At 37.0% G+C, this 27,922-nt stretch overlaps 1 protein-coding gene across 7 annotated transcripts in view; it reads left to right on the plus strand.

Moving 5' to 3' along the window:
- The window catches only part of cacna2d3a (calcium channel, voltage-dependent, alpha 2/delta subunit 3a), a 199,344-nt gene that overhangs the window by 165,555 nt on the left and 5,867 nt on the right, over positions 1-27,922 (plus strand). For all 7 annotated transcript variants that reach the window (XM_058390454.1, XM_058390456.1, XM_058390455.1 and 4 more), the window contains 8 exons: positions 5,489-5,550; positions 8,280-8,324; positions 8,905-8,967; positions 10,654-10,724; positions 14,744-14,819; positions 15,235-15,287; positions 16,980-17,035; positions 20,714-20,828. In XM_058390454.1, coding sequence (XP_058246437.1) covers positions 5,489-5,550; positions 8,280-8,324; positions 8,905-8,967; positions 10,654-10,724; positions 14,744-14,819; positions 15,235-15,287; positions 16,980-17,035; positions 20,714-20,828 — 541 coding nt within the window. The remainder of the gene's footprint in view (positions 1-5,488; positions 5,551-8,279; positions 8,325-8,904; positions 8,968-10,653; positions 10,725-14,743; positions 14,820-15,234; positions 15,288-16,979; positions 17,036-20,713; positions 20,829-27,922) is intronic.

A 27,922-nucleotide genomic window follows, 5' to 3' on the forward strand; every position in this document is an offset into this window, starting at 1 on the left:
ATGCATGATAAGCATCTGAATGTCTGTAGGCATCACTAGCTACCTAGTAGAACCTGTCAATGATATATGTCAGATATCTCTGGTGTACAAATTGGCAGTGTACTACGTCTAAATTTACAACAAACTGTAGATAATGAATAAATCCTGCACACACACACACAAAAAAAATACTGATCACATGATATTCACTCATGAAACACCGTCATTTCCTGGCATTAATTTTAATCACAGAGACTGAGCCATGGTAAGAACATTAACATTCCTGAACTCTTAGTAATGCATGACCCAAAGGCATGGCCACATGGTAACACGAGGTGGCAGATGTCACCTTGAAACTAGCTTGAGTGCCCCAATTTAGTGCCATCCAAACTTTGACTTTGAATCACCTGCTACTGTATGTGTGTGCAACTCTAATACATGCTTAAAAATAGAATAGAATTTTTTTTAAAAAATAGATAAAGAATAGATTATTGTAGAGAAACAGAAGCAGGAGCAGTGAGTAGTTGGGGTAGTAGAATAAGCAGAAAGAAGAAAACATTTAGGGATAGAAAATCTTCAGTGATTGTTTATTGTGAATAACTGGTGATTCAATAAAATTTAATTTGATTTGTATAGCTCTTTTAACAGTGGACATTGTTGCTGGACTTTGCAAAGCTTTACAGGAATGTGATCATTGGTTGATCACTGGGAAGCAATGGTGATCAGTGATTAGTCATTGAGAATAATGGCATGCTGAGATTGGCCATTGGGAGCAGTGGTGATGAGTGATTTGTTTTTAGGAAACAGTGATAATCTATATTGTTTTTTTGCAATTAAGTTCAATCAGTATTTGGTTATTGTGAGCAATGTTAATCAGTAATTGGTCAGGAGGAACAATGACAATAAGTAATTGGTTACAGGGAACAATGTTAAAGCAGTAATTGGTTACTGGGAGCAATGTTAATCAGTAATTGAACAGTGGGAACAATGTTAATCAGTATTTGGCCAATGGGATCAATGGTAATCAGTATTTGGCCAATGGGAACAATTTGGGATCAATGGTGATCAGTATTTGGCTATTGGGAACTCTTAATCATTGATTGTTTATTGGAAGCATGTACTTGCAGAAGCAGAACACTTGTGTTGTATGGACTACACCTGCTCTTTCCACTCATATAACCAGCAGCTGTGATGTGAGCTGAAGAGCCATATCAAGTGCAACATAGTTGCTAACGTCTGCTCAAAACGTCTCTGGGTTCTATAAAAAAAAATCTCACTATGTGCCCATTCATATTGAAGCCAGGAACAAATCTGATTCTAATTTTCTGAAGTACATACAAATGAGCAGTACTGAGACTGCTGCTTTCCTCTTTTGAGAACTGTAGAGAAAATGTGATTTTAATTCTTTGTAAGTGTGCTTTCTAGCTTTAATGCTAGGCCAGAAGCGCTCGGTTACAGTGTACATACTCAGTGCATGTCAGTAAACTACAGAGCAGGACTATGATTTTTTTATGTGTGGGTTTTATAAGATAAGGCAACGAAAATAAATTATTTTTTATGTGGAAAATCAAACCTTTAAGAAGAATTTTATATTGAAACCTATACATAAACATACATAAAGTACTTGTCTAAAAAACTTGGTGGTATCAGTTTTCTTTAGAAAAGTAGGTCTGATAGTAATGAACCACTGTTAATTACCTGCTTTCTAGCTTTTACTAACAAGTACTGCAGTTTCCTTTTAAACACAGCTTGTACATTTGGAGTCAGTGCTTGAAGTGGAGGAAAATAAGTGTGGTGCTCCCCATTTAGCACACATTAGTGTACGTGATACCAGTTTTAACAAACCATTAGGTCCCAAAAATACCCAGCTATGTAAAAGCACCCAGAAATACATACAGTTTCACTCCACTTTTAATTGTTGTATATAATTATTGCATATAACATGATAATACCGAATCTCTCAGGCAGAAGATCTTCCAAAGACAGAGGGATTTTCAGTTTCTTAGGCATATGTTTTCAATTCTGTCTTTATAGATATTTTTCAGTAGGGTGCTCAGCGTTATGTGTTTATGATCCCGATTTTTGTGCCAGTGCAAGCATAACTTGATGGTTAGTACTGATGTTTTTAATATTTCAGTTGGACACTTGTTGGATTTTTCCGGTTTGCACCCTGTTGCTATTACTGCTGAAGTAAAATTTTAAACTGTAATAAAAAGGCTTATCAACATTATGGCTATGCACTGTACATGTTGTTTTTAATCATAAGAATTAGAACAGGTCTGGTTTTCGGAGTCAATTTTTTTGGAAGGCTTTTTTGTAGCTTCTTTGTGTGAATGAAATGATTTATTAAAAAATCTAATGAGGCAGTTTGCACTTCTAGTTTTGGGAGTTTGATTCCAGCCTCTACTCTGTGATCTGCCTATGCTTTAGGGTCTTCCTCTGGGTACTCTGGTTTCCTCCTCTAGTCTAAAGACATGCTTGGTTGGCGCAATGATGTCTCTACATTTTTCAATAACATGTGATTGGGTGTGTGAGTGTGTGTGCAACTGTGTCTAGTGAGCTGGCACCCTGTCCAGAGTTGTCCCCTGCTTTGTGGCCTGAGTCAACTTGTGTGGGCAACCCTGTGTAGGATAAACGATAAACTGACACTGAAAATTGAGAAATGGATGGGTGGATGGATTGATTAGGCAGTGGGTCATTCAGTTAGAGGATGCTCTCAATTCCCACATATATCTTTCCACATCAGGAGAAATGACAACCTCACCTACGCCTGCATGTTCCTCTTTCTGCTACTTTTCCCTCCCTCCATTCTGTTGTCTTGTACTTTTCAGTCCTTCTTTTCACACATTATTCACACATTGAGATTGAGTCAATGTGCCATCTAATGATGCCTTTAATTCTTGTTTTTTTCTTTTTGTTAATCCTTTTTTTCTACCTCAGACTTTCTAAACCTGTCCCTTTTTTTGCTTGTTGTCATTTTTAAACAATTCAGCAGGTAAATCATGAACAAGAGTATGAATTATATAGCTCAGATAATCTTTTAGAAGTCTTACTTCATATAATCAGTGAAAACAGTGAAATCAATCAGGATTTGTCAGGGTTTTTTCCTCCAAATTAATTTTGTTTATTAATTTTTTAAAATCTTTTTTTTTCTGGCTAAGGCACCCCTAGAGGGCAGGGAAATTTAGTAATTATTACAAATAAATCAATTGGTTTGTTCTGTAATAATAATAGATGTGATTCAGACTGTGAGTACTCTTACTGAACTGGTGGCAAACCTCTTGAATGTTTTTTAACTCCTCAGCCACTTTCTCATGATCATTTAAGTTGTTTTGTCTATTGCCATTTGAGTTTCCTCTTCAAACCCTTGCCCACTCATTGTTCAAAATCTGGCCTCTTCACTGGTTGTAAAGTTTTTTATTTTTTTTTTCCAATCACAGCACTGAGTCTCTGTAACCAGAGCAACTGTGTCACTGATGTGCAATCTCACACAGTGCGTGTATCATTCTCTGCCGCCATACCACTGATTCCGAGCTTCTCTCCAATTTCTTCTGAAAGTGGTTTGAACATGTTCACTATTACGCCTATTATGTTATTATCACCACTGTGAAACCTCTTTATATGTATGAAACAATCTGTATAAAATTATGGGATGAATCAAGTACCTTACTGACTCAAAAAGGGACACAGCATTATATTATATGGGACATTAAATAGGAGAAGGTCTCAACCTTACTCACCATCCTAAACACTGTGATAGATAGATAGATAGATAGATAGATAGATAGATAGATAGATAGATAGATAGATAGATAGATAGATAGATAGATAGATAGATAGAGACCACTTTCCCGGCCAACGCACAACCTTTGGAGGTGGTGGCGGCGGCTCAAGTGATTAAGGCTCTGGGTTGTTCACTGTGCAGTAATGTATATGTGATAAATAAAGGCTACTTAACTTATAGATAGACAGACAGACAGACCCATATTTTTTAATATATATATCCATTACTCGATAAGTGCATATTTAGTTTTTAAAGGTCTTTTTTCTTGGGTGATGAAGGCATTTTCCATGTGTATACCCTCATATTTATAGCCCAGGTAAACATGGTCAAAGGCAACAACAAAATTATCTGGGGCAGAGAGAAAAGGAAAAATAACAATCTTTTCTAGACAATTTGTTTGCGTTTGTATAAAATATTCCAAAGTGGCCAATAAATAGATGATCTTATTGGAAACCATGAACGGAAAGCTTAAAGTGTATCACTATTTACATTTACGGCATTTTGGCAGACACCTTTCTCCATGGGTGTATCACCAATATGATCATTGGCATAATGGCTGAATTCATTATCATTTAAAGTCTTTTCTGCTGAAATGTTCAGTGATGGACACTTGAGCACAAAACTGATCATGGAAATTGCAGTACAAACCCATCTCCATGGTTTCTAAGTGATGCCATCCACTATCTTCACATACTATACATTTTAGAACAACGTGAGCTGCTTAATGCAATGCAATAGATACTTCATTTGAGACTGCTGTTTGCATTTTTCTGGCTCGGATAATAAATATACATACATGGCTAATATACATAGTTTCAGTTGAGGCTGGGCTTTTTGGGGGGAAGAAGAAGGCTTTTATTCATTGCAGGAAATTTTTTATTGCAATTACAATTTGTATTGAGCAGGGGACTCTAAAAATACGAACTGCTTCTTTAACTCAAATAAACACATAAATGCACTCTAATTTGTTTCCATTTCATTAACTATAATAATTTTCTGATTTGCTTAATCCACTCTGTTTCTGGGGATTTTATTGTTCATTCTTTTTAGCAGGTTTAGAAAGACTGTAATGCTGCTATTTTGCATGTAGTGTTGATCGGTCGGAAAATCTGAGCAATGCCTTAGTCACACTTAGTACCAAGTAATCCCTTCGTCCATCTTTTTGACACTTCTGATAGTGCACAGGTATTGCTGATGGCTTCTGGGGTATCCTTTGACAACCAGACCTCTCTCCCTTAGCTCTATTTCTCACAGAGATGAAAAAAATTCTCTACATGGACAGGAGGAATGCCTCTGTCAACAAGTTGAAAACCATAATCAGTAATTTAGTAACTCATAAGTCTTCTGCATGACATATTTAACTTGGCCTTAAACCATCATGTTGTGGTATTATATACATGATAGGTTAAAAGAACTGGTCCTGGTCTGGAATATAAGAGCTGGATATGAGAAGGAATGTGTATTTTTACTTCCTGAATGAACAAAATGTAGAACCTTGGAGTACAGTTTCAATATTTAATGGGTCAGATCGTTTTACCTTACTAAATATTATTCAGTTAAGGCACTGTATGCATAAACATCTTAAAGATTAATGACTTCTGGATTCGTCATTACTAATGAAGCTTAGACGATTGCAATATTTAAAAACCTTCATGTTGGTGTTAAGTAAATAGCATGTCACTTTATTTTTGAACATGACATGTTTTGAATGTGTGCTGACTTTAGCTGTGGGGATACAGATGAAGTTGGAGTTCTTTCAGAGAAAATTCTGGACTGCCAGCAGACAGGTGAGGGTACACAACACACACACACACACACACACCTAGTCATCTAGGTTGAGTAAAACAAATATGATACTTTTAAAAGACGTTTTAATGCAATTAGTACATTTACCATCATCAGAATTTCCATCACAGGATGATCAGTGTTATTATTTTGTTTAAAGATCTTATTTATTTTTCACTGCCCTTTAGCACTGCCCTTCAGAAGCTACAGAAAATATATACATGTTTCCCAGGAATTTAAAAAAAAGCAAAAATTTCCAGTTCAAAAGTTTATACCCCCTCGCTCTTAATGTGGTGTGTTGCCTTGAGCATCAGTGAACGTTTGAACCATTTGTAACAGTTGTTTGTAACCATTTGTAAAGGTTGATCTCACTGTTTGAAAGGAGTCAAGATATGGGAAAAGCAAAGAATATGCAGAACTACATCAAGTTAAATATGTAACCTGGTTCCCTAAGAAGGGAATGAGATGCTGCATTATGGCTAACGCTATGGAAATGCTTCTATGTGGAAGTTGTGTCTGAAGCTCTGTGTGAAATCACGGCTTGTTTCGGGTAGGTCATGTGACGAAGCGGAGCGTGCCAGCAAGACTATAAAAGGACATCTACATCACATTACTCCATCTTTTGAGGGAACTTGACACTGCATCATGGCTGATGCTATGGGAACACCAATATCAATGCTGCCACAGCCAGGAGATGTCTGTCCCGGAGGGACCCAGGAGTGGGTTCCAGGTCCAGGTTAAAGTACCTGATAAGGGTGTGCGGAGAGGACCAACTTGTCGCAGCACAAATATCAGGGGAGTCTCCTGTGCTCTGGCAAGATGCCTATGTGAAGATAGGCACCCAGGATTACTGTTGCAAATCAGTCCTCAGACTTTTTTTTTGTAATACAATGACCTTGGAGTGACTCAGAATTTGGAGCATACAGGTCTAAAATCTAAAATCCCCCATCCTTCCTGGGATTTAAACCCAGAGGCTCGACCTGAAGGGGCATGCACTCTACAGCCCCTTTCTCAGATGCAAGAGAAGTTCCTCCTAGAGAAACAAGGTCTGGTCTGTGCCAACAAAAGTGGGCAGTACACCCTGAAAGAAGGAGAACGGGAGGCAAACTGGATTCTGTAGCCTTTTCCCACAGAACCCAATGTGACGCAAAAGCTTCCACACTGCCAGGGGGTCTGAGAGAGCTGTTAGCCTCTTGCTTTTCTCACCTCACATAGTGCCCTGAAACAGCGAGATGGCAGGGGCTAATCCAGGAGGTGGCAACACGTAAGGAGCAGAAGCCTGGGTGGTCATGCCTGAACCCCAAATCACCGGAGGTAGCAGTGAAAATGGCCCTAAAGGGGCATCCCTGAAAACCCTAGCCCTCAGGTGTTAGGATTACTTCCTGGCCCACCTGACAGAGATGGTTGTTTCTCACCTGGGAGACCTGCCCCCAAGTGCTGGCCAGCCACCCAGATTTTACACTGGGGGGCTCAGGCTGCAACTCTAATCTTCTTTTCCTGCCTCAGCAGGCCAGGCTGGAGCTGGTGGCTACTGGTTGATAACCCTAGCTCCTTGCTGCATTGAAGGAAGAACAGGACCTCAAGGGACACCAGGGCATCTAAAAGAAAGGTTTTGTCCCTTTCCTTTATCTCTGTAAGATTGCAGAGATGCTAAATGCAGTCATAAAATGGCAGAAGTCATGGGCCATCTGCTTTATGGCACAGAGGGCTAAATCTAAGGGCTAAAGTTTAGACATCATTGATGAGCCCCTTCCTGCAGATGAGCTCCTTTAGCAGGTCAGCTCAGTACGACTGCAAAACTGCCATTGTGTGCAGCACCGCAGTGGCTTAACCTGCAGGATTGTAGGCCTTCCCTATAAGGCCAGTATGGCCTGACAGGGCCTCAGTGGGAATGCAGACTTTCTCCATGCTGCCAATGAAGGGGAGAGATCTCTTTAACCCTAGGCATCTCAGCATGCTCAGGTTCATCAAGGCCCACAATGGCTGAATAGTCAGCAGTGGCTGGGGAGAACAATCAGGTAGAACTGAGGTAGGTAACTCAAGTATGGAAAAAATTGGGAGATGCCTGCATGGAGGTGGAAGGTGGTGTAAAGTTATTCAGAGATGTCAAGCTCATAGTGGACAACACTAACCTTTTATCATGGCAATCAAAGCTAAGATTAGCAACAGCATGTGTGATCACCTCCAGGAGCTTTTCAAACACAGAATGCAGTGGGAATTTGAATGCTGTTTGCTCGTTGTTGCCCAAATCAGGCTTCTCAGAGTCCGATGCAGATAGCATTACATCCTCAACTAGGTCAGGAGAAATCGCAATGCGTGTTTCAGGAGCTGAGGCAGAGGTATTAGAGTAAGCTGAGAGGACGAAAGGGATTCCTGAAGCCTTGAAGCCATGACCGAATCCGGCGCACTAAATTAGTAAAATAAGTAAGGCAACAGACACAGGGAAATACTAGGTATAAAATTAAGGTAATAAAAATATAGAAATACAAACACAAAATAGAAATCGTGAGCCAATATACGGGTTACAAGATGCAAAGATTCACACACAAGACAGCAGGTATATAGAGGGGAGGTAATTAGCGAAACATAAGGGACAGGTGTGCAGGACAAGGATTGGGTGGGGCAAACATGAGCACATGGTACACATAACAACCCTAGACAACAGAGGGCGCGCTGGCAGGGACTGTCCAAGTCGTCCACAACAGTGTAATGTTTTTGTTTTGCATTGTAGTGCGCTACCCTGGATGGGAAGTGTTCCATCAGCTGTGATGATGATGTGAGTATGCAGTGAGTCTGTCATGCCTGATCCTTCTCTTGTCTATAAATTATTATTGACAGTCTGACAGCAAGCTTTTTTTATAGACAAACACACAAACAAACACACACAAACATAAATTCATACATACATACAGAGGTCCTCAGACCTGAGGTCTGATAGCACTAGTGAAATTGCAGTTACAGATTATATTATTGACAGCAACTTAAATGAAAAGTGGAATCTTCAGTGGAATGAATTTCAGTTTTGTTTTGTTAAACCCTATGATCTATTTCAGATCAGATCCATCAGAGTGCTGTCTGAACATGTGCTTCAATAGAAGAGATCAAACATAAGGGAACATCTGACATTTTACACAAAGCTGTTATGGTCACTATCACACATTTGCTTACATTTAAATAGACCTAGAAATAGTGCATAATCCTGATTATTCAGTACTATATTTACTTTCCTTGTTTTGAAGAAATTCTAAAACCTTCTGTTTATTTCCTAAATATAAATAAATAAAACCACAGATTTTCAATATGGTCTCTGTTTATACTTTAACAACTTTAACACCATTTCTTCTTATTTTTTTCAGGATATAAATTGCTACCTTATAGACAACAACGGCTTTATCCTAGTAGCGGAGGACTCCTCTTTGGTACGATTTTATTAAATTAATGTATACTTTTTTTTGTACAAAAAAACTGGATCATTGCTTGGATGACTGAGTTAAGTAGATTAATAAGTAATATTGAAATAATAAGATTTTTGTATTTTAAAAATATTTCTGTAATTAAGTAAGTAGATTTTAAGTAAAGTTCTGTTAACAAATTAATTTAGGAAATCTTTAAGGAATATCAATATTTGGCTGTTTTAAAAAAAATACGTTTTAAGGGAAATTACAGTTAAAGTGGGTGAAAGTGGCAAGTGCTGTGGATAAGATTTATTAGTTAATGTTACTTTTATTTTTTTAATGTTTTATAATGTTTTAATCAAATTTATTTATTTATCAGTCAGACTTTCAGGTTGATGCTTCATACTTATCTTTGTGTGCAATTTGTTCAGCAAGTATGAAGGAACACTAGGACACTTTGACTCACCTACAAACTCACCAGACCTAAATTTCCTGAAGACTTGAGGGATTATTTGGAATAGTAGTTGGAGCACCAAAATAGGTCACAGACTCTAGCTGAGTTGCAAAAGAGTGTAATAAGAGAGCGCTATAGTTGACAGGGTGGCAATGGCATACATATGTGTCAGGACTGGCCATGTGATTAAGGTGATGGATGATGTCATCAAATGTTAGGAAAAAATGTATGTATTCACAATACAATATTACATACACCTACCAGGCATAACATTATAACCACCTGCCTAATATTGTGTTGGTCCCCCTTTTTCTGCCAAAATGCAACAAACTGTGATGCACTGTGTATTCTGACACCTTTCTATCAGAACCAGCATTAACTTCTTCATCAATTTGAGCAACAGTAGCTCAAACAGGATCACACGGTCCAACATTCTTTCCCCATGTGCATCAATGAGCCTTGGCCGCCCATGATCCTGTCCCTGGTTCATCGCTGTTCCTTCTTTGGACCACTTTTAATAGATACTGACCACTGCAGACCGGGAACACCCCACAAGAGCTGCATCAAAAGGCATCAAAAAAACTTGAAAAAGGCTCAAATCCTTACACTTGTCCATTTTTCCTGCTTCTAACACATCAACTTTGAGGACAAAATGTTCACTTGCTGCCTAATATATCCCACCCACTAACAGGTGCCATGATGAGGAGATAATCAGTGTTATTCACGTCGCCTGTCAGTGGTCATAATGTTATGGCTGATCGGTGTATGTTCTAACTGTTAAATAATACTTATGTAGTCATAATATCATAATTACATTCTGAATAGGACAACATTTTCTTCTTTTTGCTTTTTTTTATCCTGCATAATGTACAATTACACAGTCGATGTCTTTAATGCAGTGTGACTGTAGCTCGTTGTTGTATTTGAGTCATATGTATAGCAGGATGAAGCCTTCTGCTGTTATGTAACACTTAAGCACATTGTGTTATTCTAGATGTTTTTTTTTTACATTTATGATTTTGCAAATGTGTTACACTACACACACACATGTGCATGCACACACACACACTCACACACACACACACACACACACCCACGTGCATGTCCTCCCGACCTTTTTCTATATACGTGTCTTTGAAGATCTTGTTTCTCCTCTCTGTTTTTATACTCGTTTAAAACATGGTTTGTTTTAAACATTTCTTCTGTTACTGATGTAATCTCTCTCGTTTCTCTCTATCAATCGCTGTATGGCTCAGACGGGTGTCTTCTTTGGGGAGGCAGAGGGCGCCGTCATGAGCAAACTACTCTCCATGGGTTCTTTTAAAAGGTGAGAGAGTCTACTTATTATTATTCACCAAGCCTTTGTAAGTTGAAATTCCTTAAGTTAATAAAAATCTTTCAAAGCTTGTTTGAAATGAGAATGGTTCATAGTGATAAAATATATCCACCTGCCTCCAGACTTTACTGATAACTGAATGCATATGATGATACTTACTGAAAGTGTCGATGTGTAGATCAAGTCCTCAATGATTCCAGTTCTGTGGTAAAGTAGGGAAAAAGTAATATAATGGGCCGTGTCCCGTGCATGTGATTATATCTAAGCTAGATTATTACGGAAAAAAGGGAAAATTATTATTATATTATATTATATTATATTATATTATATTATATTATATTATATTATATTATATTATATTATATTATATTATATTATATTATATTATATTAAATAAATAAATAAAAAAATTTTAATCCAAAACAAAATCTATAGTGTCTCTAAAATGCTACTGTCAATTTTATTCCCTCTTCTTTTTATTAATGTAGTTTCAAATTCACACCTTATTGGTCACATACACAACCACACAGAACAACATGCAGTGAAATTTTTTTCTATCTGTGTCATAATAATAAATAAAATAAATAAGAATATAACTTATTAATTTCTTTTATTATTAACAGAAATGACCTATCCAGGTAAAATGGGAAAAATATAATAGAGAGAAATTATATTAAAAACATATCAGTACAAAATAAAAATATTGCATATAGATACAATAATAATAATAATAATTAGTGCCTCTACCTCCCATAATGTGCAAAGCTTAGTTTAGTAACAAAGTCAACAGAGTAAAAGTCAGAGAAATTAAAATTTTGGGCCAAATAGTGCAACAGAAAAGTGTTGGCCATGTCATCTGGAGATCTCAAGTTCAAATCACCGCACTGCCATAGCCACCCATAGCCAGAGGTCGTCTCTTTCAGGAATGATATAATTCTCTCTCTCTCTCTCTCTCTCTCTCTCTCTCTCTTTCTCTGTCTTTCTTGTGTATACTCATATGTTGTTTCAGTTGTATGGGAAGGAGAGGGTTTGTTCTTTGTCCTGTCCATTCAGCCCATCAAGATATTTCAAAAATGTATTAAGGAGACAAAGAACATTTCATATTTGGGACAGGATTTATTATTAGGAATTTGGAATAATATGGAATTTGGGGAAAAGGGAGAGAGAGAAAGAGAGAGAGAGGGAGATACAGAGGTTAATTGTAAATAAATGAAATATCACAAATAGATTGTTGCTATAGCTTGAAATACATCTAGAAAATAAATGAATACTGACCTCTTTACCATTTAAAAATCAGGAATCAGTCTGTCATTCCGATAATATATTGACTGCTCTTGTGTTCTCTTCCCCTATCTTTACAACATACACACACACTCAAACACATGTGCAAAACACACACATTTCCTTTCTTTAACACAATCAGACATCTGGAGAGTGGGGCCTCTGAAGCGTGCTGTGGGATGGGAATAGCCGCGAGCGATGGGCAGTGACACGATTAGCTATGATTAAGTGTGGAATGTGAGGAGGAGGAAGAGGAAGAGGAGGAGGAGGAGGGTAGAAGGAAGGTGATGTAGAAGGGTTTTCCATGCATAGTTTTATACTCACGTGGCAGGACGTGTGCCCTTGCCCTCAGCCTAAAACTCAGACATAATCCACTACCAGTACACACACACAAACACACTACACACTTCCATGCACAGCAGTAGGGTTAAAAGGATGGAGATATAGAGATGCACTTCTCAACATACTGATATGTAAGAATGAAATGTGTTTTGGCTCATGCTGGATCTGCAGATGTGATTTCACAGCAGGATTCAGTGATTGTGCGTTTTTTAGTCATGTTTCGACTCTCACACTAACATACTGATGACAGTACATGTATTCGATTTGAGAAAAATGCGTACAAAAACAAATACTCGTTTTTACTTGTGCCTTGACCATCCCCCTCATTTTGTAGTGTTACAACCTGAAACCGAAATTAAATAATTAGGATTATATGACACAATTCTACACAAAATCGCCTATGATGTTAAAGAGGGAATTAAAAATAATAAGCTATAATAATGTAAAAGTGGTGATTGCATAAGTCTTTGCCTCCACTTTGCTGTGAAATGTATGTGTATGTTTCTGATGCCACCAGAATTCATACAATTAGTTGTAGATGACTTGTCTGCGATCAAAGTGTCATACAAGCTCGAAATAAATATAAAACTGTTCCAAGACTTTGTTTAGAGAACATACCTAAACAAACATCTAATCCTCATAAAGATAATGGAGACTACTCTGAGACAAATGTTTGGAAAGGCATCATCTCATGCAGCACTTCCAATCCATTATTAGCGTTATTAGAATGTTATAACATGGAAATTATTATACTGCAAATATTATTTAACACAATCAGATATCTGAAATAAAGAAATTTCTTCATTTTCAGATTTTACTATGATTCCTTTGCTTGTATCTTCTATTAATCAGTAATATATCACTAAATATACAATATTTAATAAACTATTAATCTGACCGACTATAAAAATAGGGGAAGACTATAAAAATAGGGGAGTTCATTATGGTTTTGCTATTTTTTTTTTTCCACCAAGAACCTGGAAGGTAAAGGTATAACATTTAAGACTAATACGATTTCGGTTATTTTGATGCTCATTAGTTTAAATAACGTGGTTTTAATAGTGATTACAATCCATTCTGGTGACTAACAATGCAAATATTAGTCACATTAGTGCTTGTATATTTTTCCTTGAAAATAAAATCCAAAATATAGTTAAAAGGTAAAATAGGAACAGTCAGGGCAAGAGATAATAACTTCCAGAAACGTGTGCCTCACGTCTCCCAGCGTGCCTAAAACCAAGCGATGTTGTTAATCCCATCAGTTCTGAGGGATTAGCCGTAATCTCATCTGCACGCTATGTCACGGTTGTGCGTCTCCAGTGGTGGTTGCTCCAGGTCGAACCTGTCCTCAGGCAGTGTGTGCGGTGGTGTCAAAACTCCATCTGCTAGCAGTCCAGACAGTGATCACACACACACACACAGGTTTGAATGCTTCAAAGCCGACCAAATCCCCTCCACACACCTGCCCTGTCAGTCACACGCATCAGATGTGGTCATACATTCTTCGCACTTGGAACCGCAGTCTCAGAAATGCAGTCAGACATGCATATTAAAGTTCAGACACAAACACCTGACATGCTTTCAAGCACACCTACACACACACACACACACAGCTCAGCCTTTCCTAGCCTGGAGGCCCGGTTATGAAAGATATTCTCCACCTATTGCACAGAACATCATCTAATATGCTTCCACACACAGCAGTGTTCCTTATCCTTGTGCCTTTTCCATCAGCACCTTTCACGCTCTGGAATCACCATCATTGTGAAAGTGGAATCAAGTCTAGACATCTTACCTTGAGTTTGCCCTCTACACTGGGTTCACACACGGGTTTGGTGATTGCTGAGCTGTTTTTCACCTTACAGCACACTGGCCACTTGTTGGACACATGAAATACTGGATTGAACAGATGAGGAAATTCACACAACGGCATGAATATTAGTTAGATATGAAGATACTCCAGCAGTTAATCTGGGTGCTTAAAAAAAGATATTCATTTTAAATTGGAAAATATTTGAGATTTTCCCTGATTTGAAAAAATAATGTTAATGTTAACTAATTCACATTTTTTTCAAGGTACTCGCAATATTATTCATTTAGAACTATTGTTTTTCTTGTACAAACCTTACAATTTATGCCGTGTGAAATATTATTGAGCTGAAATTTTGATACGACTCGAACTTCTCTTCAGTAAAGCTGTACAAACTTTCTTTTAATTATTAATGAACTACTTTTAAAGCTTGAAATTTGGAATGTTGGCACGTTTCGGTACACATTTTTTCCTTACTTCTCCTGACTTCAATTATTTCTTTCTTTGTGTCTGTGTGTGTGTGTGTGTGGTTGTTTGTGTGTGTCTGTGTTGCTGTCTTTCATTTTCTCTCTCTTAGGGTGACTCTGTATGACTATCAGGCCATCTGCAGGATCTACGCTGAGAGCAGTGACAGTTCAAGCAGTCTGTTAGACGTGAGCATAAAAGAAGCGCTGAAACAAAGCGCACCAGTGCCTACTGTGAACTGCTATTAAGTTGTTATGTCTGTGTGAATGTGCAGCATCTCCTCTTTTTTTTGTCTTGCTTGATTCAGTCTTCTCTTCTTCCTCTCTTTTGTTTCATGCCTTCTCATTCTTGGGTGGTCTTGCCGCACAATGATGAAGAGCAGCCACATCTATACACCAGCCTCTGAGTGTGTGTGTGTGTGTGTGTGTGCTTGCCCCTATATGTGTACGTGCGTGATCTTTCCCATGTCTTGCACCCTAGTCCTAATTACTCCTCTTTATTTACTGCATTTCTACGTGTGTACCCGACCGCACCAGCCCGACACTTCTTGTTGTTTACTGTCATGTGTTTATGTGTGATTTATGGCTTTCCTCTTCCTCGCAGCCCTACTTCGCCTTCTTTGCGACAGTTAAATGGCTGCTGACCGAGCTCGTCATGTAAGTAACCTCCGAGTCATCTGCTTTTATTCATTCGATTTTTCCAAAACATCGCAAATTACCGAAAGCCTAATGGAGATAGCCAGGGGAATCCTGGGATGCCGCTTTGAACTTGCTACCCTTGCTGAGGTTACTCTTGGCCAGACTGATGTGATCAAAGCCATCCTTTCGTTTGCAGTTGCGAGTTTGTTGTTGTAAAGTTCTGCTGATGGTGTAAACAAAAAGACAAAGCCTATACACACTATATTCTATTATTCAGTCTTATTAAAAACATCAGGCGATTAATTACGGTCATTTACGAGACTTTTATTCCTTTAATCAGAGTTGGCTTATGGGACATTTCTACTCTCCTTAAAATAACAATTACAGTAACTTCCACCACCAAGTAAATATAAAAAAGATTACAAATAGCTGTATGTCTGGATATTTGAATAGAATTCTTGCCATATTGAATAGAATGACACACTTTCAGTGACACGTCTATAAAACCTATATTCATAAATATAAATCATTGCATGTAATTTTTTGCAAGTTGGTAATGAGACCTTGTAAACATTTTATAAACACCAATAAAGCTCATAAAGCTCTAGTAAAGGCCTATAAATAATTCCTCAGTGGTATAATGCAGATGTTACAATTCATTATAATGCCATCTGCTCCACTGTAAAACTTGTATAAAAATAATAATAATAATAATAATAAATCCTAAAGTACTTTAGAATTTTAAAGTGTTGTTTAACAAATATTATAAAAACCTTTTTATAAAAACTCATCAGTGTATGCTTCAAATAAATTATTCCTTGTTAGAAGACGCAATTCACTTCATTTTTTAACTTAGTTTTTAAGTTGTACACAAACATAAGGAAACATTAATGCATTCATTTAATTCGTGGTACAAATATTTTCCTTTTCCCCATAACCCCACCTCATAAAGAGCTCTCCCTGTTGCACTGTATCACTTATAAATCATGTTTTATCATATCAGAGCTATACAATGCAAGAAAATGTGCAAGAATGGAGGTAGTATCTATCTGTAGTATCCATCTATTTTTTATTTATTTATTTTTTTCATTAGACTGCCATATGATATAAAACCTTAAACTTTATTCTTTTTTTTTTTTTAAATATCAAATGGTATCATGACATCTTTTATACAAATTTTAAAAGTTGGAGGAAACTTAAAATGCCTCACCTGGCTGGGGATTACAACAATTTTCTAAATGTTTATTATATTTTCAACATGTTTAGTTAGTTGGAACAACCCCAAATATTCTTAAAATTATTCAAATTAATATTATTAAAATTATATAAAATTATTCACTTCTTTTTAATTATAAAATCACATGCAGACACTTTAGTGAAGTTTGAATATATATATATATATGTGTGTGTGTGTGTGTACTTGTCATTTTAGGAACAACTTAAAGTGATGACGTTTTACTGCTTTTAGAATTGTTAATAGACATTACAGATGAATTATAATTATGTAATAAAGACATTGTAATGAACATTGATTGGTTATTTTGAGAATTTTATTAAGCATTATGAGAGCTGCTTAAAATGCTTATAAGGAATCAGTGCCAACTTACAGATCAACAACAAGTACAGTTCTAATGATTCCCACCATTAGAATGTGCTGGAAAGCATGTGAGCATAGTTTCCTTTGGTTATGGTTTTCTTTTCTGCCCGCAGATTTCTGATGGAGTTCAACCTGTACAGCTGGTGGCACGTGGATGTTACAGCTCAGGGTCTGAATTATTTCTGTCACTGTGTCAACATTTTTTTAATCAAGCTGAGATTCTCTGAAAGATCCTCTTATAGAAAAGACATGACTGTGTTCTGTGTTCTCTACACACTTCACATTCTGCTGCACGCTTTTTGTCACGTGTCCATGTTTATTTTTTTCTATCTACTCGACTCTAAAAGTATTGACCCTATCTATCTACTCGACTCTAAAAGTATTGACCCTATCTATCTACTCGACTCTAAAAGTATTGACCCTATCTATCTACTCGACTCTAAAAGTATTGACCCTATCTATCTACTCGACTCTAAAAGTATTGACCCTATCTATCTACTCGACTCTAAAAGTATTGACACCCTGTCTATCTACTCGACTCTAAAAGTATTGGCACCCTATCTCTCTACTCAATTCTAAAAGTATTGACCCTATCTATCTGCTTAATTCTAAAAGTATTGACACCCCATCTCTCTACTCAACTCGAAAATTATTGACCTTCTCTATCTACTCAAGTATTGGCACCCTATTTATCTACTTGAATCTAAAAGTATTGGCACCACATTTATCTACTAAACTCTAAACGTATTGACCCTATCTATCGACACAACTGTAAAAATATTGACCCTATCTATCTACTTAATTCTAAAAGTATTGACACCTCATCTCTCTACTCGACTCTAATGGCAGTATCTATCTATCTATCTATCTATCTATCTATCTATCTATCTATCTATCTATCTATCTATCTATCTATCTATCTATCTATCTATCTATCTATCTGTCTGTCTGTCTGTCTGTCTATCTACTCAACTCTAATGGTATTGGTTCACTATCTATCTATCTATCTATCTATCTATCTATCTATCTATCTATCTATCTATCTATCTATCTATCTATCTATCTATCTATCTGTCTGTCTGTCTGTCTGTCTATCTACTCAACTCTAATGGTATTGGTTCACTATCTATCTATCTATCTATCTATCTATCTATCTATCTATCTATCTATCTATCTGTCTGTCTGTCTGTCTGTCTGTCTGTCTGTCTGTCTGTCTATCTGTCTGTCTGTCTGTCTGTCTGTCTGTCTATCTACTCAACTCTAATGGTATTGGTTCTCTATCTATCTATCTATCTATCTATCTATCTATCTATCTATCTATCTATCTATCTATCTATCTGTCTATCTGTCTGTCTGTCTATCTACTTCTACTTCTCGAAAATTTCAGGCTGGCTTTGTCAAGCCAACATCAAAGTTTATCATGACAAAATTTACCTACCTATGTTACATGTGGTTTCATTTTTTCTCTTATTTTTTCTCACATAAATATCTCTCTGTCACAGGTGTTCACATATTATTCACACGATGTGACACGTGTGTCACAGGACATAACGTGGTGAAATGCACCTTCCTGTTTTTATCAAGTGTAATTTTTACTGTAATGCTAAATGACGGTCACCTAGGCTTACCTATGTGTGTGTGTGTGTGTGTGTGTGCGTGTGTGTGTGTGTGTGTGGCTCTTGTAATTACAGACCAAGATGCTTTATTTTAAGCAGTATATTTTAGGAAGCAATATCCGCTGCTTAATACCACAGACATATTTCTGCCAAGAAAATACTTACAGTACAGCGAAACAATTTTAAGCCATAACATATTTCACAGTGTGTTTCTCCCTTTCTGTCCCACGACCTGTCACTCGGAAAACGTGCTTCAGCTGGGATTAAAATATCAGTAAATCCAAACTTCCCCTTGGGCCAATTACTCTATTAAAACAAGTCTCACTTATATATATATTATGTAAATCAAAATTTCTTCTCTCTCTCTCTCTCTCTCTCTCTCTCTCACACACACACACACACACACACACACACACACCACATACTATGTTCCATTTAAGCACAGTTTCCCAACTGTAATTAACAGCTCAGATTTGTCATATGTAGGTTAAATCCAAATATAAAACCTAAATCACAGCACACTTGATTGACAGTTTGGGACACGTTTCATTATTACTAATGACTTATTTGTGCCTTTCCCACACCACCACTCAGAGGTTCTCTTACAATAAATGACTTAGTACCCTTACATAAAGTCTTCAATTTAATGTGCAAATGTCTCATATTTTTGGTCTCATTTTTTCTTTCCCAAATCATTTATTTTTGCACATGGTTTCGTTTTTCTGTGATTTTCTCACATGACTAATTCTTTATCACACACACACACAGACACACACACACACACACCCCATATGCTACAATTCGTTTAATCGTGTACATCTGAATATAAAACCTAAATCACGGCACAGTTGATTGACAGTTTAAGGGCATGCTTCATTATCTCTAATGAAAACTAACAAACTTACAGAAAATTTGAAATGTTTGCTTTTGGAAAGTCTTCAATTTAATGTGAAGCTGTGTTTTCTTCACACTTCATGATTCAATTATTTTGTCATATGTCATGCGGGTGTTTATATTTACACAATTTTTTTTTATTATTTAATTTTTATACATGGTTTCATTTTTCTGTGATTTTCTCTCTCTCTCTCTTTCTCACGCACACACACACACACACACTACAATTCATTTAAGCACAGTTTCCCAACTATGATTAACAGCCCAGATTTATCATACCCAGGTTATATCCAAATATACAACCTAAATCACAGTAATGAAAACTCATCTTATCCGTGCCATTCTCCAAACCACCGATTAGGGCTTCTCATTTTTTTGCAGAGAAAAAAAACCTCCCTATAACTGTAAAATAAATTCCACTGACCATCTAAATACAGATTTATTTGTATGAACGTAATCCAATTATTCAAATATATTCATTATTCAACTGTGTACCATGATATACTTCTATTTCCTGAAGCCATGGAGCTTTTTTTTTATTCCTTTCCGCTGACAGAACACATTAACTGTGATTTTTATTTATTTATTTATTTATTTTTCCAGATAATGAGTTTTGGATTAAACCCATGCAATTTGAGCGACTAGTCAGACAGGCTAATACCTATAAGAACTCAATAATAAATAATAGATGGTTGTGATTTCATAATAATCACCCCCCCCCCCGGGCTATACTTTCTGGATATGGGACCCCATTATGAGAAACACAGCTCTGTGTATTTACTTGTCAAGTGGTGTCAGATCTGTCCAACTTGTGAAGTTGAACACATCTGCACAAGGCATGACAAAAAAGAAACGAAACACTGACATTTAAAGCTCTAAATCCGAGTCTGATCCTTTTTCCATTCTCTTTACGAGGCATTTTAAAAGTAGAAAGTAGGATTTTTTTTTTTGAGAAGGTCGCAGACAAATAAGTTATGCAAATAAATAATTTTTAAGAGGGAGCCTTAATTACTTCTTTATGTGTTCGGATGTTTACAAGCAGCGAATAAACCGACTCAAATGTCAGCTCAGATGTGAGATATTTGTTTGGAGCATTTATGTAGATTTATGGATGTTGCATCGAAAGCGTAGGGGATATGAGGCAGAGTTATTCTTGTGGGCACTAGGTGGCGTCAGATCTAAATAAAAACATGCTTTCCATTGCCTGCAGCAAGTTTTTGTGTACTGTATACATGCTTCTTTAACAGGATGCTTTGAGATGTAGATAATGCTCTCTTTTTCTCTCTCTTTCTCTCTCTCTCTCTCTGGCTCTATCTATCAATCTGTCCACTTACTAGCCCAGAGAGAGGGTCGGACTATGCTGGTTCCATGCGATACCGAATACCCGGCCTTCATCTCAGAGCGAACCATTAAGGAGACCACAGGGAACATAGACTGCGAGGACTGCATTAAGTGAGTGGAATTCTAAACACAGACAGAGAGGACATACTCCATCTCATAAAGCCGATTACACACTCACAGGCCATGGCTATGAATTTCAAAACACAGACACATGCCAGGATTTGGAGGTAAATCTCCATCCACCGTTAGTTTGCTTCTTAAGATTCAACGTTCCTAAAATCCTCAGCTCAACACTTGTGCATATTTGTGTGAGTGTGTGTGTCTGATTTTATCACTGAGTGTTGGCTATCACGCTGAGTGTCGAACATTATCCATACACCTCCGTGTAAAGCTCTGCAAATGAAATCAGAGACAGTTCGTCTGTGTGTATTGCGCCGTATGATTTCTGACCTATTCTGCAGAAATATTATACACTCGTAACCACCGCCGTTTCTCCCGTCAGCACAAAATGGCTGCCACTTCAAAACGTAACACCTCTGCCGATACCATATAATAAACATCACAAGCTTTTATTAACTCACGCTGACATTTCAATCGCTGGACTCGTCAAGGGCTGAGACACCAAAATTGAACGGTGGAGTTGTTTTTTTTGAGAAGCGTCCACTTTTGTCCCGATTCAGTCCATATTTCACTTTTAGTGCCTCGACTGCACCGCAAAATAGCAAAACACAGGGATGCAGGGTATCACTTTACAGTATGATTAAAATACGCTATTTGGAAGGGGAAAATATTTATTCGGAAGGAAACGATCGCAATAGTTTATTGCAAGAGCGTGTTTGGGTTGAGGTGAGTTAGATCATTAAAAAAAAAAACGGGGAAAAAATCCATTAACATTTTTAATGTGTTGAGAATATTTTAATCTGTGTGTAATTCACTTGGAACGTGTTACTTTTATTTCTATCCATTTTCTCTCTACAACAACATTGTTAATGTTGTATAAAAGTATTAGGAAATATAAAATTAGAATGTTACCTGCTGTGACCTTTTTGAGAGTCATTTTTCTGATGCAACATCTTAAAATGGCAGAATTCACACACACAACCTTATATGGTCTTGTCCAGGCCAGAGTGTGTGCACATGGACATATAATGAGAAGTGTGTATTATACCAAAAAGTATTTCTGTGCATGTGCTGCTTAGGTTCATTTACTCAAACAACTAGCACAAACACATCAAACCCCAGGTGACTAGCTTTCAGTGAAGGAGCCTAAAGGAACCCAGGAATCTTCCCCAATGTCGACATTTAAATCGGGGCCATCACAGCTGATGAACTGGTGCATTCTTAAAACAACAAAGAACACATGTGGCATGAGATACCGTAGCTAAGAAATGGCCACCGGCCATAACTCCGTTTGCACATTTACAGCTGGTGGAATGGCTTTGTCAAGTGCGTCCAAAAGCACATCCCACAGGCCTGCATCCACTCGACCTCCCCAAGCCCTGTACAATATGAAATCAAGGTAATCTGGTTAAGTGTGTGTGCCCAGAGGCTAAGATTAGCTTAATCTCATTTGGATGGAAGAAATTGATTAGAAACACACACACAATTTTTTATGTTACTTTGTAAGGTACCTTCACTGGCTTATCAAGCTAAATGATGTTACACATCAACAATTTCGGTCGCTTTCTACAGTAATCACCATCAACCAGAGAGTTTCCCTATCAGGGATTTTTCTAGAAATTAAGAACTTTCTAATAGACCTCTAAAACCTGGGAAGAAAAATGCCCATGAACTTTTAAATGTGCCAAGCTATTTTTACACTATAGAGCATTCACTCAAAGTTTTATTATGACTCCTTTTTAATACCAATCCAATATTTGAAATATTATATAAATATAAAAATGACATATCATTGAGTATATCTTTATTTATCAGTGAATAAGTCTTGCCCTGAAATCTGCATTAAATATAAGAAAGTATCACGTGTTCTGTGTTTGAATCTGTGTGTGTTTAGTGCTTAAAATATTCGCATAAATATTCGCCATGGTTTAGTGGTTAGGATGTTTGTCTTCACCTGTGGAGTAAGGGGGTTGATTCCTGTCGTCAGCCTGTGTGCGTGTGTGTGGAGTTTGCATGTTTTCCTCATGATTCAGTTTCCTCTGGGTTCTCCAGTTTCCTCCCCCAGTCTAAAGACACGCATTGTAGGCTGATTGGCATTTCTAAATTCTTCATAGTGTGTGTGATTGCGTCCTATGATGTGTTGGCACCTTGTCCCTGGTTCCCCCCACCTTGTGCCCCGAGTCCCCCTCAGTAGGCTAAGCATTTCAGAAAATAAATTTAATTCACTAAAAAATCATTATTTTCATTTGAGACCTTGGATTTTTTTTAAAAATGTTTTGTTCATGTTAGAAATACATGATATTAAATATAAATCACTATGTATCACTGAGTTACTCTAAAATATTGCTTAAAATGTAAGAAATTATCATATACAGTATACTATAGTAGGAATGTAATGCAGTGCATTAGCTGTATTCATATCTGTATGTCTTAAATGCTTAAAATATTCATATCTATTTTCAGATTTAAAGCAGATGTGGGTGTTTTATATTATTCCTATCACTATGTTCAATTTACAGGTCAATTCCTGAACCCAGTGCCCTATAGAACTTTCTGGAAAGCTTTTTTTTTTTTTTGACTGAGTATAATGTGACTGAGTAAGCAAGCTAAGTCAGCATGCTTCAAGAACAACACTGTCTTTCCCAAATAAACAAACTGTTATTTCGGCTGCAAGTGACATAGAAATAAAAAAATAAACTCACTGGGAGGCAACCATCAGTGCAGAGTCAAAATGGGATCCTTTAAGAGGCATTTCAAATCAAATTCAAAGTTTATTTGTCACATACAATACAATAGAATTAAACTAGAATTAAGATAGAGTTATGAGTATAGATATAGTTTAAAAAAAAGAGTAAAAAATTTAGATCAGATAAAGTAAATAAACTTTAAATGAAGTGAAAGTCATTCTATATGCATTCATGATTTCTTATTTTTGTTTTATTTTACTAATGGTGGGGAACAGTCATTCAGAAATGGTGCAGAACGAACACAGAAGTTTTCAGGATGAATTAAATGATTATTTTTTTGTGGCGCTCACAGAAATGCAGTGCAGTTTGCTCGTTTGTGATCTATATGCGGAGCTGCCAGATTCTGTGAATGCATGCATATACTCCAAATCAGACAAGTACACCACTGTGAACTGTGATCCTCCAAAAAGAAAAGAAGAAGAATCTGTCTACTATTTCCAAACCTTCTGGACTGATTTCAATGTTTGTGTGTGGTTTTTGAGTTGTAGTTGAGGTGGGAATTTTGCTGCAACCTGGCAACCCTTTTCTATGAGCTGTTGAGTGAGCGGTTCTTTGAAGCTCCACATTAAAGTGAAAACCTCATGTTCGCGTGACTTTTTTTGTTGTTCCGTCCAGCAGGAATACCAAAAATACCCAAAGGTTTCTTTTTAGTTACTGAGATTAAGGTTGGGGTTAGATTTAGGTGTAGACATAGCATTCATTATCTACATTCATAATTATGTGTGTGTGTGTGTGTGTGCGTATGTGCGTGTGTGTGTTTATCCACATTCATAATTATGTCAATTATAAAGTTATAATTGATGTGTGTGTGTGTGTGTGTGTTAGACAAGAAACCAGCATTTAGTCCTACTTCAGTAATAGTTTATGATGGGTGTAGGGGTGAGGTTTCTTCCCTCAGTGCTGTGTGGGGGGGCTTCACATAGAGTAACACTGATTATTTAGAACTCCACACACACACACACACACACACACATTTTGTGGCCAGACGGCACCATATGTGTATCTTTTATGGACTTCTGTCTAATCTCTTCTAAATGTGTGGTCACACATCACTGCTTGGTCCCAGTGCCCTTTTTTTAACGATTTCCTTAGGCATGAGGGTTTCTGCACTGGTACTTGCATTCATGGAGAATGTGATTTTAAAAGTACTAAAACTATAGTAAGAGAGGTGAATATATTATTTGTGGTAGTGTGTGTTCGAGATTTCTTCTTCGCATGCTTTCCTGTCCTTCTGAGCAGAGTGGGTTATGGGTTAAGTGTGTTTGTCTAGCAAACCCCTCCCATTATTTAGCCTTAACCTTGCAAAGAGATGGTTTGTGTGTGTGTGTGTGCCTGAGAACTCCTCACTGAAGCATGGTGATGTTCATTGCAGTCACACACCTGTGCACTTTGTTGTCCTTACTTTCCTAAGCGTGCTGTCAGAAGGGGATGTGGGTGGTTTATCATCAAAGCCCTTTTTACAAGGAGTATAAACTTTCGGTTACAGCCGCCGTGCCCCTATCACAGTGATATACATCAGCCCTCCACCGCCAACATTTATAAACCTAATTTAAGTGCACTTAAACCGAGTGGAATGTGCAGAGAGGCGTTTTACTCCAACCTTTAACTTCTGATCCAATCCGAAAAATATGAATTTACAATACGCCTGCTGAGTATTGATCGTGTTTCAGGGGGCCAGGCTGGGTTTTGTTTAAAAACTAAACCTTAATGGACCACTTTAGCTTTAGTGCTGTGCATTAGTACTGAATAAAGTGGTATTAATTTTAAATCATAGGGATTAAGTTAAAAACTGAGGTCATGCATTGGACAGGAATGTAGCTTACAGTATATGTTCTACATGAACCTTCTTTGACAAAGAAATATTTAATTAATAGACATCGTCATTGCTTCGAAGCACTGATTTGGATGTGCATGGTATACATACTGTGCTGATATAAATAACTGATATATACACTGTATTGTTAGGAAAGTTTTGTGTAAGCCATTTGAAGGAGACTGGTGAACTGTTCTGCAGGTGGAATGGAAATCGACTTATCAGACATTTTCAATCAGCATAAACACATGAATTATTTAATTTGTTATAACGCACAGAGTATTGTGACTCTGGGTTTAGATGCTTGTGAGGAGAGTTATTCTAAAGGTTTTCTGATAACAAAACACCATATACATCTTCAGTAACATTTAAACCTTGCAGGCAAGGTGTAAAAGAAATACTTATGAACATCTACACATATTTAAAGCAAATTCGTATGAGTTATGAACTATAAATATGGAGTGTGACGTGTGTGTGTGTTTTAAAGAAGAAATTAGCATTTAGTCCTACTTCAGTAATAGTTTATGATGAGTGTAGGGGTGAGGTTTCTTCGCTCAGTGCTACCCACACACACACACACACACACCACACTGAAAGAAAAACTGTGTAAACTGCACTTTTTTTTAAAGCAAGTTTATTTAAGTCATTAACCACACATGTGGAGTGTGACATCATAAATAAATGTAATGCTGAACACAGGCACCTCTGGCAAAAAAAGGCATGACTACACAAGGGAAGAAAGTCTAAGGCAGTGTATCATTTGTTAACGATATTTAAATAACAATTTAATCTGAATATAATCTAATTCTAAAATAAAATCATAACTAGTCAGAAGTGAAATGGTCAACTACTTTGTTATGAAAAGTGAGGTAATTGTATTTGTGTGTGTGTGTGTGTGTTTTGGTCTGCTGCACTGCTTGACTTCGTTTGTGATTCAGGCCTGCGATATTCACCAGCCATTAGCATCGCAAAATATCTGGGTCTGTGTGTGTATGTGTCCTTGTGTGTATCGGTGTGTGTTTGTCTGTTTGCACATGTGTATATGCATATGTGTCTGTTTCATTCGGAGTACAAGACCAGACGCAGCTCAAGTGGGAAGTGTGTTTATCACTTCCCATCAATACACGCTTCTCTTGCCAGGATCACTATCTCTGTTTTATATCTTTAAATAAGTTGGACTTAATCAAACTTTTGTGAAGCTGATCTAAACTCTGGCTGTTTCCTGTCCAAGTGGATCAGAGTTCAGTGTAGGCTGTTTTGAATCACTGTTTGCTGAGTATTGGCTAAACGGAGGATTGTGGAGGGTCTATTCCGCTTTTTTTTTTTTTTTTTTTTAAGGCTGAGTAGAAATAGTCAAAGGTTACTTGAGGTTACACTGAAGTGAAGTTATTGTTGGATGCTTCTGCTTTGCGGTTGGTGGTATGGTTTAAAGTAGGTGTATTCTAGAAAACCTTGGACTTAATAGATCTCTTTCTTCAGAACAGCTCATTTCCAGACAGCAGTTATATTGGGTGTTTTAGTTTTTTGTTCTATTTTCATGTCAGTAGTTTGACATATATGAGGGAAAAAGAAGGGCTGGATGAATGTTCTGGAAGGCATGAGTGTTAATAGTTTCTGTAGAAAGGTTCTTCATGGATATCAGGGGCGTCAAAGCAAAGGCCACATTGGGACTGGCTACTCAAGTGCCCTAAGTGGAAGTGGTATTTGCAAAAGATCAATAGAGGACAAACAGAATACGATGCTACTAACATGTATGGGAAAAAAAACCTTCATGCAATTATTGATATGGTGTAATTTGTGAGGAAACCTTTTTTTTTCTAGCACTTTGTCAGCACTTTGTACAGTGAAGTTGTACAGGGGGAAATCTTGAGGATGGAAGGCTTTGTGGTTTCTCAGTAAACATGACAAACTGCGCTTTTCTTTCTTTGGTTTTGCTTTGTTTTGTTTTATTAACATCAAGAGAGGCTGGTAAGGCAGTGAGTATTTATGGTTCCGTGATGTGCTGTTAATTGAGCTTTCTTCTTTTTCTTTCACTCGTGTAATGACAAAGCATTGTGCTTGAATAAAAAACTATAAAAAACTGTTATTGCTTTATGAAGTATTTATTAAAGATTCATGTCTTTAAGAGTCATGTCTAGAATCTTCAAATCAAGATAAACAAGATGAACATTTTATGAATTAAACAGGGCTTTTTTTTGTTACTGTGCCTGTAAGACTGGTATATGGAAATAACCTGAATTCATAATCATCGAATTATTGTTGAATGTTAAAGATTGGGGTGTTGGATTTGGGTTATATTTGGAAAATGCCCTCCCTTAAACACCCACAGATTTTCTTCACTTTGAATACATTTTTGTTGTTGTTGTTTTGTTTTTTTTGTTTTTTTTTGGGGGGGGGGGTAATTATGTGATGATATTAGCATAATTTTATTTTATTTTTTTCACAATTGCTCTTACTATAATTTCCAGTCCAGTTTAAGATCCCTGACAGTCATTAGCTTGAATTTTGATGTTTTACATTTTTAA

This window comes from Hemibagrus wyckioides, linkage group LG05 (assembly GCF_019097595.1).
Source record: "Hemibagrus wyckioides isolate EC202008001 linkage group LG05, SWU_Hwy_1.0, whole genome shotgun sequence".
NCBI lineage: Eukaryota > Metazoa > Chordata > Actinopteri > Siluriformes > Bagridae > Hemibagrus > Hemibagrus wyckioides.